At 37.3% G+C, this 16,679-nt stretch overlaps 1 protein-coding gene across 1 annotated transcript; it reads left to right on the top strand.

Moving 5' to 3' along the window:
• Nucleotides 1-2,503: 2,503 nt before the first annotated feature.
• Nucleotides 2,504-3,854, top strand: LOC134797156 (uncharacterized). The gene is made up of 2 exons (XM_063769405.1): nucleotides 2,504-2,620; nucleotides 2,793-3,854. The coding sequence occupies exons 1-2, from the start codon at nucleotides 2,603-2,605 to the stop codon at nucleotides 3,687-3,689; spliced, it is 915 nt and encodes a 304-aa protein (XP_063625475.1). The 5' UTR covers nucleotides 2,504-2,602; the 3' UTR covers nucleotides 3,690-3,854.
• The last annotated feature ends 12,825 nt before the right edge of the window (nucleotides 3,855-16,679 follow it).

Raw genomic sequence — 16,679 nt, 5'->3', positions numbered from 1 at the left:
GTGGTTCAAGAACTTGCATGCAATTTTCGTTACACTGCGGTATTTGGTCGATCGACTGAATTCATTCATTGTACCTGCTACCTTTATTATAGGTAGTTAGCAATGTACCGAAATTGCATGCGAGTTCTATAGGACCGCCTAATGGGGCTTAAATAATAAACTCGTTCAAAGAAAATATCGCCTTCTCTAAGATATGGTACCTACCCTATGGTACCCCATTTTATTAACAGTCTGAAAATATCTTTTAAAGTTGCTTCGTAGGCAGGGTGTAGTACCAATTAGGTTTAGGAGGCCGTTAAGTATAATAATGGCCAGGTGTAATAGTCGTGGTCGTGGTGGTCGTGGTAAAAAGCAGTGGTGGCCGAGTGGATATGACGTCTGACTTTCAATCCGGAGGTCGCGGGTTCAAATCCTGGCTCGTACCAATGAGTTTTTCGAAACTTATGTACGAAATATCTTTTGATATTTACCACTAGCTTTTCGGTGAAGGAAAACATCGTGAGGAAACCTGCATACATCTGCGAAGAAATTCAAAGGTGTATGTGAAGTCCCCAATCCGCATTGGGCTAGCGTGGGGACTAATAGCCCAAGCCCTCTCGCGCATGAGAGGAGGCCTGTGCCCAGCAGTGGGACGTATATAGGCTGAAATGATGATGATGATGATGATAATAGTCGTGCACCGATTGTAGCTGCTGGTTGGTAGTTAGTCGGCCCCTTCATTCTCGCTAGCCATCCTTTGTAGAAAGCTCTCGAGATATTCTATAGATTACCTAAATTACTATAGGTTTGTAAGTGCATTAACTCTCTTGGGTAGGAAGCCGTTCATTAAGCCATTACGAGGATATGGAAGTTAAGCATTAATCGTAGGTAAGTAGCTACGTTTAAACTAATGAATAGGCAATTATATATCGTCTGATAGGTATGTTCTCTTGGTCATGATAGTTTTCTTTGTTTATTTCCATTCTTTGTGGATTATAGACCGGCAAGATGGTTTTATACAATCCATACTAATATTATAAATGCGAAAGTGTGTCTTTCTGTTACCTCTTCACGCTTTATTTACGCTTAAACGCTTAAACCGGTTTAGTTGAAATTTCGTATAGAGATATTTGAAGTCCCTGGGAAGGACATAAGATAGTTTTTATCCCAGAAATCCTGATTTAAGGGAGTGAAAGTTTGTATGTAATATAATCGCTGAACCGATTTAGATTATATTTGGTATATATGGAAATAGTTTAAGAGCCGAGGAAGAACATGGGATTGTTTTTATCAATCATCATCATCATCTCACGCAGACGAAGTCGCAGGCACAAGCTAGTAAAAATATACCTGATACTGTCTTTTTACTCTTACTTTCCGAAGTGTTATCTTATAAATTAGGCCCGAACAAACACAAAGTAAACATGTTTATGTTAAAAGTTAAGGATCTTCTTCTTCAGAAAAGTTGTTTACCTTTTTACTTATTTATCTTTTATTTGATCTGAAGGCATTTTGGTCGTAATATCATTAAAAATTCAACTTTATACTTCTCAAAATTTGACTGACCCAATCAGAAAGAAAGCATTTTAAAACTAGGGCGCAACCTTGTGGCATGCTGAATTGTTGTGTAACGCAGTGCCTTCACCGAACGTGACTCACGCATCCATATTTGGTTTTTTTTTAAGTTTCTACCTTTACTTCCATTAATTTGCGAGCAATTGACATTCTTCATTTTTTTTGAAGGCAAAGTATTTTCGAAGCAATCCAATCGCATCGTATAATATGTTACTCTTCGAAGGCCAAAAAAAATAAGTGACACGCTCTTATGGCTCTACAAATAAGATCGTGTCACATATTTTTGCGGCCTTTGTTGTGTAACATATTATTGCAGGTGACTGTACCAATTGCAATAAGTACTTACCTATGTAGGCTATGTACTTTTAATCGCGTTTTGTAACGTAAATGAGGTATATTCAGAGTATCATTTTAATACCGATTTAAATTTAATATCAATATATCAGCGTGTCTCGTTTGCTCTCATGTGTATTGGCTATATGGAAAGTACTGTTTTCTAGGTATAGGTACTGATATGTCGACTTTCAGGTATCGAATGTGTCTTACCAGGTGGGCGCCAATGTCACACACGTAGCCAATACTAACGAGAGCAGGTGTTGTAGGAAATGATCGCAAATCGAGCACAAACGCACCTCCGTCACATTTCCGTGGCACCAGGTGCCATTCCAATCGTTCAGCGAGCGCAAACTGATCGTGAGGCAAACCAGCACATATCATGCTCTATCATTACGTATAGATTTTACGGATCTTGAGGTCACCAATCTAATGGGTTTTTACAGTGGACAGCTTGCCCAAACTAGCTAAGCAATAGGAATATATGGCCAGGAAACTATCTCAAGTATCTCGCAAACTGGATATGTAGCGATCGGACAAAGACCTAGCGGTCATTCCCTCGATCTGGACCTAGGAAAGTTGCCCACGGACGCTTATATAAATGCCTGAACTTGATACAGTAATGCACTTTTCCATGTGACTTCGCCTAGAGCGCTTTTCCTTTCACACTAGAAAATAATGTAATTTTATAATTTGCAAAGCGCAAACGTCCATCATGTCGAAGAGGATCCTAGTAAGTTTTAAAGCTATTAAATGTTTAAAAGTAAATTAACAGGTGATTTATACTTTTACAATCGTCTATTACGCAAAGCAAATAAGCCATTTAACGAGGTAGCTGATTGATGGTGTTCTACGCCTTTCTTGAATAGACGATGACGGATCATTAAACTAATTGGTGTTTTCAGATGTTCGTGGCTTTCGCCGCGCTGGTGTGTGCGAACGAAGTGGAGGATTCGGAGCAGAAGAAACGAGGCGCCGGTAAAGGGACCAGTTTGAACTCCATCCCTACTGGAGCTCAAAAGCCGGACTACACGTATCAGGTTTATTCTCAGACACCGAGTTCACAGGGAAGTTCTTACCAGACTCAAGTCCCGAATTCTTTTTATCCAAGTCAAGCATCAAGTCAATACTACTCAGTTCCGAACCAACAGGAGGTGTCTTCGGGGTATTCTCCTCAACCACAAATAAACCTTATTCCTCCGCCGCCTACTTCGCAGTTTCTTCCCATCAATTTCGTTCCTAATCCAGGTTACCAATCCAAATATCAAATAATCCCATCTAAATCAGCAAACGGGAATATACAGCTACTTATACAACCGTCTGCTAATTACCAGTCGAGTCCTTTTCTGCAGTATCCTCAGTCACTGTTTTCACCTAATCCCGCGAACCATCAGTACAGTCAGCAGCAACTTCAGCTGCCATCTCAGCAACAATTCAATGTGGCCTCTCCGTACCAGCAATCGCCTTTAGGTCAGCCTTACTTGGGCCAGCCATCTACTATGTTTCTTTTAGCGCCGCCGAATCCTTATAATAACCTGTTGTATCCCGGTCCGAATCCTTCTCAAAGTTTTTACAACTACTATCCATCGAACGCCCAGCAGAAGTATAATTTATCTTATGGATCGTCGTCACAGCCGTCGGTTGAGTATGAGAAAGTCCAGGGGCCTGTAACGTCGAGCTTGCCGAAGGAAGATAATGATATCGGGTCGCACGGGGGTGACTTCGTCCCTTCGGACTCCAGCAGCAGCTACAAGACAGCGTACGCGACCAGACGCAGCGGCACGTACTCCAAGCTAAAATGACTGTGTAAACGAATTTAAACTAGTTACCGCTTTTCGTGGCTTTAATTTAGTCGTATGTAACAGGTGTTCAGTTGCCATTTATATTATTTTATAATGTTATTTATTAATATATGGCAGTTGTTGGTAATGTTATTCAATGTACAAAATAAAATATGTAACTATGTGTTCAAAGTGTTTTCATTTGCTTATTTTTGACCCGTATTTAACATTACTTTAAGATTACATTGCTGTGGTTAAATAATCCAGTATTAAAATAAATATTAATAAATAATAAATTACTCATAGTTTTAGAAACACAAAACCTTATTGATAGTAATCAACGATGACGATGATGAATGAGATGAATCCAACGAATCATACCAGTCACTCTGAAACTCTGAAAGATCATGTAAGTTTCAGGGCGATAGACATACTAGCAGTAGTAGTAGTTACCTACGTACTACGTTCACTGGTAAAATATTACCCTTTTCTTGGGATATTACCCTATCCTATTAGGAAAACCCACCTCACCCCGTAGTGCCTCGTATTTGGGGTGAGAAGGTTTTTCATACAAAGGTGATTTTGGAAGATTGTTGGATCGATTTTTTTTTTATGAATATTACTATAGCTCCATTTTAAATTGGAATACATTATTTTTGTAGCAGTAGCCTTAAAAACCCACCTCACCCCCCTCTCAATCCTTCTCTCCCCATTCATAACCCATAGCTCCCCGCGAAACCTACTCACCCCGTTTTACGGTAATAAAATCAATTATTGGGTAAATAATTAACTTATGGTAATTCTATATATTTTGACTCATATGTATAAAGCCATGCTTCCATGAACCGCAGCAAAAATCCGGGACAACGCTAGGATTATGATGACTGGATAAAATACAATAAAATCGTACTGCCAAGAGTGACCAAATAGTATAGAATATAGAAGGGAAAATATTCATTCGTACCTAAGCACAAATTAAACACAGAAATGAAAGTTATACAAAAAATAGAGAAAATCATAGGTAGGAGTGCCGCGAAATGGTTGCTGTTTTGATCTTCCGATGTGACCATCCGCTGCAAGAATCACGACAGGTAGGTAGCAAAAAAAATGTCTTTAAATTGGTAGTTTTTTGTTCACTGTAATAGCCGTATTAGGGCAATCACAGACGTTTATACCAATTTTATTAGGTTTCCCTTTTAATTCTCCATTTTTGCCTTGTCACGTTACGTTACAGAGGGCATACCGCGAACCACGTTCGACGTGTTGCCTCCTGTCACACCCACGTACGAATTTACAAGTGCGACAGAGAGGCAACACGTCGAACGTGATTCGCGGTAGGCCCTCTGATCTTACCCTGTACGAGTATGTCTCGACGCACTACGTAATTAGACAAGTTTGGTTTCAGTGCAAGTGATTCTACGGGTTTCCCTTCCACGAGCCCTGCGCACGCGCTGCTCTATCGGTCGTAAATCGAACTTTCACTTTAATCTTAACGCGCAATAAGTAAAGCTAAAGACTTTATCCTATTTTCACTTTCTCAAAGTATGCTATTCAGATCCTTGAACTTAGAAGCTCTGTTCAAATAAAATGCAATAAATATCCACCGCCATACATTTTTTAGAACTAAGTACCACTGTACAAGTGCACACTGTCCTATTTCAAACTGCCAAACCTCTTTTTTTGCCCTATCTCCGGGATCAATCATCATGAGTACTTATCACAGATTTTAGCAGTAACATATATAGGTAGGTACCATAATCATCACCGGATATTAGGTGTAGGTACTTAATTTGTAAGGCCATAAAAAAACTAAGTAGTAAGTTTTATATTTCAAAACATATCAACGTAAAGAAGTCACATTGGCACGCTTTAATTACGAAATTCCAATGACATATCAGCACATAAATTAACAGTGCTTAAACTTAAATACAAACATGACATAACAAGTAGGGCCATTAATTATAATGAGTACTTGTTTCGCTTTTCAAGAACATTGGCACGTCTATTTGCCTCACATCACGTCAAATTAACGTGAGAATAAAAACTTGTGTGGATGATGTAACTCTTATCATTATCACTTGTGGGTGCTGGCTGCTATCAGCACAGTGCACAGAGTAAATACAGAAGGAAATGTTTTAAGAACACATTTTATGAGACGAGAAGTGAGAAACCACGCTAATAATTTTTATGCATTGACTTTGCTAATATTTTTTCAGTAGTTATTAATTAGCAAAGCCTCTTGTGAGGTCAGATAACATGGGAGTAAGTTTTTATGTTACAAATATATACCGACATGGTTTTATTGCAAGTAACAAAAATAATTTAGATAGGTACAGTCGACGTCAAAGTTATGTTTACATTTTTCGCCTTATTACAAAAAGTAAGGTGCAAAAGTGTAAACATATCTTTGAGGTCGACTGTACCTACTATTCTTTTTTGTAAATACATTTATACATTTTGCTCACATAACAGGTCTAGATGGTAATCTAAATCTAAATGGGTGTCCAATAAAAGTCGAGTGGAAAGAATGAAACCTGGCTATTGTTCCCTCTTGGTAAGCGTCTATTTAAATTCTAAATATATTATAATCGAAATTATTCAATTTATAAATATACATTTTGCTAGATTAATACAGTAGCATAGGATACTGTATAAGGCATGTGTACTGTGTAGTGTGTAACAGTGAAAGGAGTCTGCCCAACTAATTGCCGCGTTATTCGTATCATTCCGATTGCAAGTGGGATGAGCAATCGAACCACCTGCCATAGTTAACTAACTATAGGATGTTGCTCATTTCTGATTATACACGGTTCGGCTTTTGCGTACGAGTAGGTAGGTACGAGTACATGCATGCCTTGTATCGTGATGTTGACTTGTAGATTGTGATTTATTTATTTTTATTTACAAAAACGTTGTAACGTTGTTAAATACATAGAAATATACAATAGAAAATAACCATGTCGTTTTTATTCAATACGACATTGAATTTTGTCCAGATTTCACTCCGCATACGTTAATAATATCGTAGGTATATGCTTAATCATAATTCATAAACCTAAGTGGGAAAGGTAAAATATACCTACATCCTATCCTTTATTGTTGGCAAGTTGTTAGGTACTTTACAGTTATTTAAATTATTTTAAAGGCTTGATTTTATATAGTGTCACTTACAAAGGCAACGGGTACCTATATTGCCTCAAGAATACTACTTTTCAGTATAACTTAGAATTAGAAAATAACAGTTCAAATCATACTGTAGATATCCGCAAAATAAATACCAAACTTGTCTAATGTAGGTACTACAAGTTTCCATAGACCGGTCTGTTCATCCACTTTTTATACAATCTCAATCCCAATTCATTGCCGATAATCTCAAATAAATTTGACCTTTATCTCGAAGGTTTAAGACTTAAAGTGTAGCGGCAAATTGGAGTATCGTAAGATGTAAAGGCTATTAGTTAAAAATATTACTTAACGAGAGTCCTACATTTGAGGTGCTGGTGGATGTGCTGTAATACTTGTTGGGCCTTCCTTTTCCCGGCACGATCCTAGTACTTACGGAACGTTAACATGGTTATGTAAAAAATTAAAATCAAAACAAGATTTTAATTAAAGATAAGTACGTTACACGCAGGTACAGATATCTTATTTGATCATTTGTTAGATAGCTAGAAACCTAACAAAATTAAATGGAAACGTATCGATCAACTTTTACGAGTTTGTGTAAGCTTTTTTCCTTAGATCAGATTACTGAGATTACGTACAGTTAATACATTGTCGGAAATATATTTTTCTCCAGGGACCAACCTAGAACTGCACATGTTTTCAAATTATCAGTTAATTAAACTAAACAAGTCTCTGATTTAAAGGCACTCCTTAGAAAACGTGTAATTAGTAATAATGATTTTTCCCACAGCCACTTTTATTTTCACCAGCTACTTGCTTAGTGCTAAATACAGCAATGTAAACATATATGATCGATTCGAGCTCACTTGCATCTAGTCTCACCGGTCCAGTACTTTCGGATTAAGTGCGTTATTCTGGATACTAACGATTTTGACCAAGAGGGAAGTCAATATCGCGTTTCCCAGTATATGTTATACAACCAGCGTTAAAGTATTTAATATCGGAAGTACGCTTAGGAATTTTGCTGAGAAAAGTTACGTAGCTACCGGACAGATGTTAATTTAATGGAAGACGGATATTTATGTTTTTTTTTTATCTTTGAACATATCCCGGAAGGATGGAATGGTACCACAGAAGAGATACGAAATGAATGTTTAGTAAAATATATTTAAAAAAAGTTATTCATACTTAACAATGAAAATTATACTTGATGCCAACTGGCAATTGACCGTTATATTCTTTTACATAATACCAATTACCATCGTTTTATAGGTACCTGGTCTACCGGAATCAATTCAAGGCGTTACACACACCGATGCGTCCACAGTTCCGAAAGACGCTCGCTGACCGGAACCATTGAATAACAGTGTAAGTTATGTAATATAGGGCTTGATCGATGTGGGCCGATCTGTATTGCTCCTATTGTTTACTTTTTGCTCGACCGATAAAAGTGTTCTACACGGTGTTTTTTTAACTCCATTAACTTCAGGGTATGGCTAAGTACATTTAAGGAAACTGAATGGCATTTATAATTTTTTAATATTTTTTTTTGTCCTTTTCCTTTTTTCGTAAGTAGTACCTATTGGAACTCAGGTTTGGTGCAACATAGACAAACGCTGTTATGGTCATCTCTCGTCGCGTCTAACTGCTGTCAAGAAAATTTCATATTTTGCAGCAAATGGGCCGCTGCCGATCAAGACTTGAGTGACGATAACGGCGATGTGGCTACCACTTCTCGAGTTGACTACGGATTTGCCGTGTAATAATTTTCTTGTACTTTGAACATTAATATATCCTGCTTATTAATCGAAAAATGAAATATGTACCTATGTACTTATGCGCTACGGCGACAATTATTCAAACTTCGATACGCGTGTGGAAATTTTGCAATTTGTTTGTTCACATGCGTTATGTCCAGGATACTTGTGTTAGTCTAAGAATAAAATAATTATCATTCAACGTTGTAGTTTTATTTTGTAACTTTTTCCTTATCCAGACTTTCTCGTCGCTCAGCGACAATATTTTTTCGAATTGCGTAGATTCATTTCCAATGTGCTCGATAGTCGTGTGAGGCACGAAATCTGTGAATTTTTTTCTTCGTGTATTTAGATACGCCATGTGTATTAGATTGTTTTCTTAATGGAGTGCTTTTGTGTTTAGTAAAATTATATATTGTATAAACTATGTAGGTACCTACGTAGTTTGTACTGATAACTAACCCGATCTAGTCAGTCCCTGAATCGACCTTAGCAAAGCTTTTTGTATAATAAGACATCACATACTCGTAATTTGTAACACTTTCATTGCAGTGTAGTTTTGTGTAAGGAATTGGCAAAAACAATATCAAGGGAGATTTAAGATTAAAACTGATATCATGTACACTGTAAGTATTACCCGTTCGATACGAATTTTACAAACTGTACCTAGTTTATTTTTATTTTATAGGTACTATCATAGTTCTATTACCTAACGTACCCTTATTCAGGTACTTCATTAGGCGTTGCAATGCACATTTTATTAGAAATTGGTTACCCCGTTAGAATTTGTTCATCAGAAACATTGATGAACGATATATAGAGCAAGAAATATTTTATGAATACATTTACTAGCATAGAACAGTTCTAAACTCTTACACACACTTGACCCCGTCGCGAGTCGTCAGCGTTCCTGTCAAAGTGTCAAAAACGGCTCCCTCATTGCACAACGCGCCGGAGTCGACCCTGTCTGCCAGAAATGCCAAGTGTGAGTACAACCATAGACTACCTCTCACAAATCCCGCAAGCTGGCCATACACACTATATAGGGGGTGCGTATCATAATGAATACGAACTTTTGGTATAATTTCAGTTTACAAACGTTCAAAACGTATACTAATCATATGTATAATGCACTAAATCTATATTTTCAATAAGTATAACATAAAAATAATATAACATACAATATACATACCGCTGTTTGGTAACATACAAATAAACTAATTACATTTAATATAACATTCATTATGCATATAAATTAAAATAATGAATAACATCTCATATAAGTATCTGAACAAAACATCAGTAAAATTATTTGGATAGCTCAGTATTTCATAGGTCATCGAAACTAATTAGTGTCAGAAAAGTAGGTTAGGTTAGAACTGTGACTCCCCAGAAAAAAAAACTGCTACCAGAAAAGTAGGTTAGGTTAGGTTAGAACTGTGACTCCCCAGAAAAAGCAACTGCTACCAGAAAAGTAGGTTAGGTTAGGTTAGAACTGTGACCCCCCAGAAAAATAAACTGCTACCAGAAAAGTGGGTTAGGTTAGAACTATAGCTCCCCAGAAAAAGAAACTGCTACCAGAAAAGTAGGTTAGGTTAGGTTAGAACTGTGACTCCCCAGAAAAATAAACTGCTACCAGAAAAGTAGGTTAGGTTAGGTTAGAACTGTGACCCCTCAGAGAAAGAAACTGCTACCAGAAAAGTAGGTTAGGTTAGGTTAGAACTGTGACCCCTCAGAGAAAGAAACTGCTACCAGAAAAGTAGGTTAGGTTAGGTTAGAACTGTGACCCCTCAGAGAAAGAAACTGCTACCAGAAAAGTAGGTTAGGTTAGAACTGAAAGAAACTGCTACCAAAAAAGTATTAGGTTAGGTTAGAGCTGTTACCCGCCAGAAAAATAAAAGGTTAGGTTTATTGCGTGGTATTTGTTTTGTAAGTATATTATATTATTTCAACGTTATACCTTTTTATACTTATCATAAACGATATTATATGCAAAGTTCATTATACATTATAAAATTATAGAATTCATTGTTATACGTATCGCACGTTATACTTATTGCACGTTATGCCATTCAAAATTATATTAATTGAATTTATATATTCTGAGCAATATATTATAGGTTTGTATACGTTCTATTACTTACCCCACACTAGGGTACGCCTGCGCAGTTTTATCTGTACAGTTGAACTGCACAGGTAAAGCTGGTTAAATTTTAGATATCTGCATAGACGAATGCCACATACGCTACGTTCTACCTGTGCAGTTGGCAAAACTGTGCAGGCATACCGTAGTGTGTATGGTCAATTGGTCAGCTTAAAGCTTTCTTGAAAACTCGCGGTCACTTCTTTCAGTTACTGAAAAAAGTAGGTAGATGCGCTTTTATGTATATGATTAGTCTACCGCTTATTAATTAATTAAGTCGCCTGCCTCAGAATGATAAGCGGGCACGTAATAGGCATTTTTCATGTCACGTGCGTTGTAACGTCTGGATATTGTCAGATACAATGAAACAGATTAAAACTAGACCTATGCAATAAAATCTGCACGGTGCCATGCGCTTGGCGAGGAACTGAAGGCTATGGGAAACCTGGTCTTCAACAGAAGGATATGATGTCACGATCCTCAGCATTGAGGGAACAACTGATGAAGCAGATCGTCAGATAAATCGATCGAACCCGTCTCGTGTGCAGGATTGATATGGCACATGATGTAATTGTCGCGCGTCACACTCCCCCTTGCATACCTTAATGCGATATCCTTAAATCGACCAATTTGATCAGAAATGAAATTGGCGTCAATCTCCAATTTAATCAACAATTTTAAATTTATGGGATATTAGAGCCCTCTAAATTGAAAAAATGCCCCAGAACAAAAATACTGGCCTCACAAATTGGTATTCTTGCGTCCGCATCTCATTTTAGCGGTATTATCGGTCATTATCGGTGGTTGAATTCGGCGAGCCAAATTGGCGTTTGCGTCCGCACGTCCTGATTCGATCGGGCAATTTAATCAGATTGGCGAAAAATTTACTAGTCTGGATACGCCTTAAGACGAAACAGGAGCTGAGTTTTAAATATTTTAGGTAAATATACCCGTCTCGCTAACGGAAGCGGCACCTAAAAGTAGTGCGATAAGGACAAGGCGAAAAATCCTGCGTAAAAATCTCAAAAATCGAGGTTTCGTACTCCTCTGTTTCCTCCTCCAAACTTAACCAATCGTAACCAAATTTGGAAATCTAAATGATTATGAAATTATCTGTGTCAGACCGTTTTGCTTTTTTGGCTAATTGATATCAGTTTTGAATGCCACGCCTCTCATTGCGGCATAGTCAATTAGGCCATTTTGGCCATTTTTGAAGGGCTCTAGCGCCTTAAAAAACAAAAATATCAAAAAAAGCAAAACGGTCCGACACAGATATTGACAATATTAATCTGTGTTGAAAAAATCATTGCTCTAGCTTCAAAAACCACGGAGGAAAACGAGGAGTACGTTTGTATGGAGAAATGACCACTCCCGTTGGGTCTTAAGACACGTCTCAGTTAAATAGTATAGGTTTATAGTATCGAAACGTTCGTTTCAATGTGCGGTATTATTATAACATTATAAGGGTGAGGGTGACCGCGATGTGTCTTATGTGTAGTCCATCTAATATCTATAGTATGTGATCTGTGATGTTAACGCTAGCTTCACGCCCCCGCTGACAATGTGGATAACAATCTCGATCAAACACATCCGAGTGTTTATTTGCTTCTAATTGGTTGAGCAATACAAATGCAGTCAACTGTTGTTAAGTTTTTTGTATTTTCTCACGGTTAAATATCGTGTGGTTGAAAAGGTTAAATAAAAAAAGTGCTCGGCGCCGCTGTTTTCACTTCAAAAATTTAAATATGGAGGAATGTGCCTGACCTTCGTAAATTATAAATTCGGGACTTCCGTAAAAGATGCAGCTGAGACAGACATGGATGTGAACTACCTGATCCACAGACCACAACCCTTTTTAGAAACTCATATTAAAATTAGTACAGGAGCACCGTGGTCACTGTGAGTAAAGACTGCCTCACGCTAGACCGGGCCGGGCCCGGGCCGAGGCATCCGGAACGCCTTTTTTTTATGACGGCTGATCGGTGATCACGTAGTGCTTACCTTAGAAAACGAAGCGCCGGAAGCTCCGGCTTGGCCCCGGCCCGGTCTAGCATGAGTCATCCTTAAAACTACATGCTCAATTTTGTAGTTCAAGTGGTCTGTGAACTACTAGTTAGGGGTCATCCATTAATTACATCACACGTTTAGGGGGAGGGAGGGGGTCAAGAAAATGTGACATGTTGTGACAATGGGGAGGGGGGAGTCATAAACTTTGTGACGTCACTTTAACTTCATCATTAACCGAAAATTTATTTAAATTATTTTATTCGCTATACAGTTAAATAACAAGTTTTTGAAACGATAATAGTTTTTATTCGTTTAATTTTTTTTCTTAATCAGTTTTGGGTTATAAAATTACTAATATTTCTTTGTCAAAAATATTTTGATAAAATATTAAATAAATATTTGCCGATTTCGTTGAAGAAATGTGACGTCACACCAGGGGGGAGGGGTTTGCCAAATGTGACCAAGTGTGACAAGGAGGGGGGAGGGGTAAAAAAACCTAGAAATTCGTGTGACGTAATTAATGGATGACCCCTTATACGTCAATCACCAATAAACATAATATATGATGTATGTATTGATTGACCTCTGCACTTTCCCTCACATAATTATTTTGCTTGACAAACAAACCAATAGGCCAGACATTGACTAATTTAGGGAGAGTTATTAATTCCTGACAATATCGATTAAAATTTAGTAAACATTTTCTGCAAAACTCTCAAGTTTAAAAGTAAAATTTATCAAAATATACTCTACGTAGAACAAAATAGAATCGGATTTCAATTGGTTAAATTGAGTTAGTTCAGAGCATTCGAAAGTTAACCATTATATGACCCGCACTCAATTTGCTGTTAATAGTTTATGCTTTGACTACTTTTAAAACGATTACCGCTACTGCTGCGTGATTACTTAATTAGTGCTGTTTTTCTCATGATGTTTATTCATTAATTAGTAGTGTGTAACTCTTTGCTTTGAATACACGATTGAACGAATGGATCTAGGTGTAACTTGAGCAATTCCTATGAGGTATGGTGAATACTATTAGCGTTAATTAATATAGTTTGGCCCAGGACTGTCTCATTTCAAACATAGACAGAGAGAGTCATACAGTATTTGGCTTACGCTAGTACTAGCACCCAAAATAACGGGATGAGTATTTTCCTGGTTCTTTTAGACTGACAAGTTGTGTTTGCTAGACTATCAAAGATGTCCTTTGTCCGATAAATATACTTATTACACTGTTTTTAAGTAAACGTTAACCATTCATCAGCGAATTGTTTACAATCGTCGCTGAAATATGAAAAAAATAAGACGGTCTTCGTCTTCAAGGTTTTGTTTCTTATTAAAATAATAATATTAATAATCGTTAAAATTAGACTAACTTACCGTGTCCAAATCCAAATATATATATCCAAATAGGATTATATCCCGTACGTAATCACCATCATTACTGCAAAAAAGTGATGGGAAAATAACCTCCTAAACACGTCTCACATTAATTTGAAAATTAATTGGCGACTGAATATTACATGTATCTGCAAGTAGCGGCCTAATTAGTTAATCTGCAGCTAAAGCGAAGTATTCCTCCTGCTTGCCAAGTGCAAGCTGATCGAACGTTCGAATTTCGAACGAGTGTTGACCTCAAGATCTGCGGAGAGATAATAGTTATTTGTACAACAAGAGATCAAAGTTTGATATTTCTTCGAGTGCTTATTTTGAGTCCCGTGCAAGCGAAAGATTCTATAATAGAATCTAATTTAGAATCTTGAGCGTAGTAAGGGATTCAAAAGCGCACGAGATGTAAATAACTTTGATCTCGTGTAGTACACAAAAATTTTCACCCTAAGCAGTGAGAACATACCTAGAGGGACAGAGATAATAGAACCCAAGTATATCGAACTTGTATTAGACCCCGCATGTTGAAATGACATTTGACTATAAAGGTCACTTGAATGTCATTTTGTCTCACTCAGTGAGCAAAATGCGATTTTGCTCACTGAGTGAGACAAAATGACTCAGTGAACAAAATCGCATTTTGCTCACTGTTTTAGTAGCAAAGTACCCTTGTTCGAGCTGCTGAGGTGAAAAAATATTTTCACCACACCAGCTCGGAAAGGCTTACTTTGTACTTCAAAAACGGATATATTATGTGTATTTTAGACGTTTTCATAAAGTTCACGACTAAATATGGTTAAGTATTTTCGTCATATAAAATTATGTTTTCGGACAAGATTAAGATATGATCAAGATATCTCAAACGCTAAAATATCAAAAGCGCCTAATTAAGTATGTAGTATTTTATTACATAGGGTTTTTGTCATACTTACACTAATCAGCTCGCTTGAGCGTTGGATTCACTGGCACTCGGCAAGGGAATTGGAATCAAACCCAAGCTCTGCGCCTTACAAAGCTTAAGCTTTAACGTAAATTAGCGATTACGAAAACCGCAATGGACAAGATTAATTTCAGAGTAAACTTTCTATTTTGGTTCATTAAATCATCAAAGTAACGTACGCACTGTCAGAATTACGTAGTTACCTACATAAAATGATGAAGTGATTAAGTTAGCATCTATTTAGTAATGCAGAATAGTACATAATAGGTACGAATAAGTATTTATTTGCGCTTCACCAAGTGTAGGCACAGTTTATATAGTTAACTACAATACATTAGGTATGTAAGCAATGTCTATCATATATAAATATACGATATCGATAGAGAGTCAATAATGAACCTAAATATATACTTATGAAATAAAATTAGTTGAAAGGATTATATCCAGTACATGGAATTTAAAATACGTCCCGAAATCTGAAGACCAGTCTGCAGCTTGGAAGCATGTAGGGGAAGACGGACTTTACAAGCATGAGAACCAAAAAATATACAAGTTACTGATAACAGGCTATTTTTGCAACTTGTTCCTCGTGTTATATTTAAATCCGTGATTGTATGGAAACCTATCAGCCCTTTTCTACAGTGTATATTTAGCGGACTAAACGGCACATTTTCTTTTATCATTATCAAGTTTAGTTTGGCTTTGTGGATAAAAATACAAATTCAAACGAATTCACGCCAAAGCTATCACCAACCTTTTGCCGACCGCAATTAAATTACCCCTTTGAATAAAAGATGTATATAAATAATGTATCTTTACAGAAGTTTGGTGTACAGAACTCTGGGTAAAAGAAATTAAAGTAATATTTCGAGATACAGTAGAATCCGCTTATAATGACATCGAAGGGAAGTGACAAATACGTCATACTAAGCGGATGTCATATAAAGCATAGTTAATGAACTTCTTATTTTTGATATTTTTTCCAAATTAATCTCAAATTCCTTTGTGAGAGATCAGTTTTATTACCTTGTACCAATAATCAACTTGTCACTGAGAATCAACACTAAAACAAATTACACGCCACGCACGCCCCAAACGTCCTTGCAGGGAGAGACGTGGAGACGGCCACGAAAACCAGCGAATGTGTCAGTATAACCGGACATAATTTCATGAAAATAGGATTTATAGGTCATAGTAAGCGATTTGTCACTATAAGCGAAGTCATCTTATCCGACTTTGTCACAAAGAACTTTGTATGAAAACCAAACTTTGCACCGTAATTACGTCATAGTAAGCGGTTGGTCAGTATCTTAGGCGGAGTCATAATAAACGGATTCCACTGTAGTTAAAATACTGGTCGTGGCTTTTACTATGCAAAATTATTTAACCACATACTGTCACCGCCGTTATCATGCCAGAACACTTAAATGACTATGATTGAGTCTTCACAGTGGATCCAAACGACATGGGAACCCGTTAAGATCAGCCAGCCTAGTCAAGGTGACAACCGATATCGCTACGACAACGAAACGCTTTGTCTCTCTCTATCACTCATCCATATTATTGCGACAGTGACAGTTGCGTTTCGATCGCTACGGAGCGTAAGCGATGGACTTCCGGTTCGAGCGCCATCTTGATGGCACGCG

Source organism: Cydia splendana, chromosome 14, assembly GCF_910591565.1.
Source record: "Cydia splendana chromosome 14, ilCydSple1.2, whole genome shotgun sequence".
Classification (NCBI taxonomy): Eukaryota; Metazoa; Arthropoda; class Insecta; order Lepidoptera; family Tortricidae; genus Cydia; species Cydia splendana.
The sequence above is the reverse complement of the archived record's forward strand: the minus strand, read 5'-3'. Positions and strand labels throughout refer to the sequence as shown.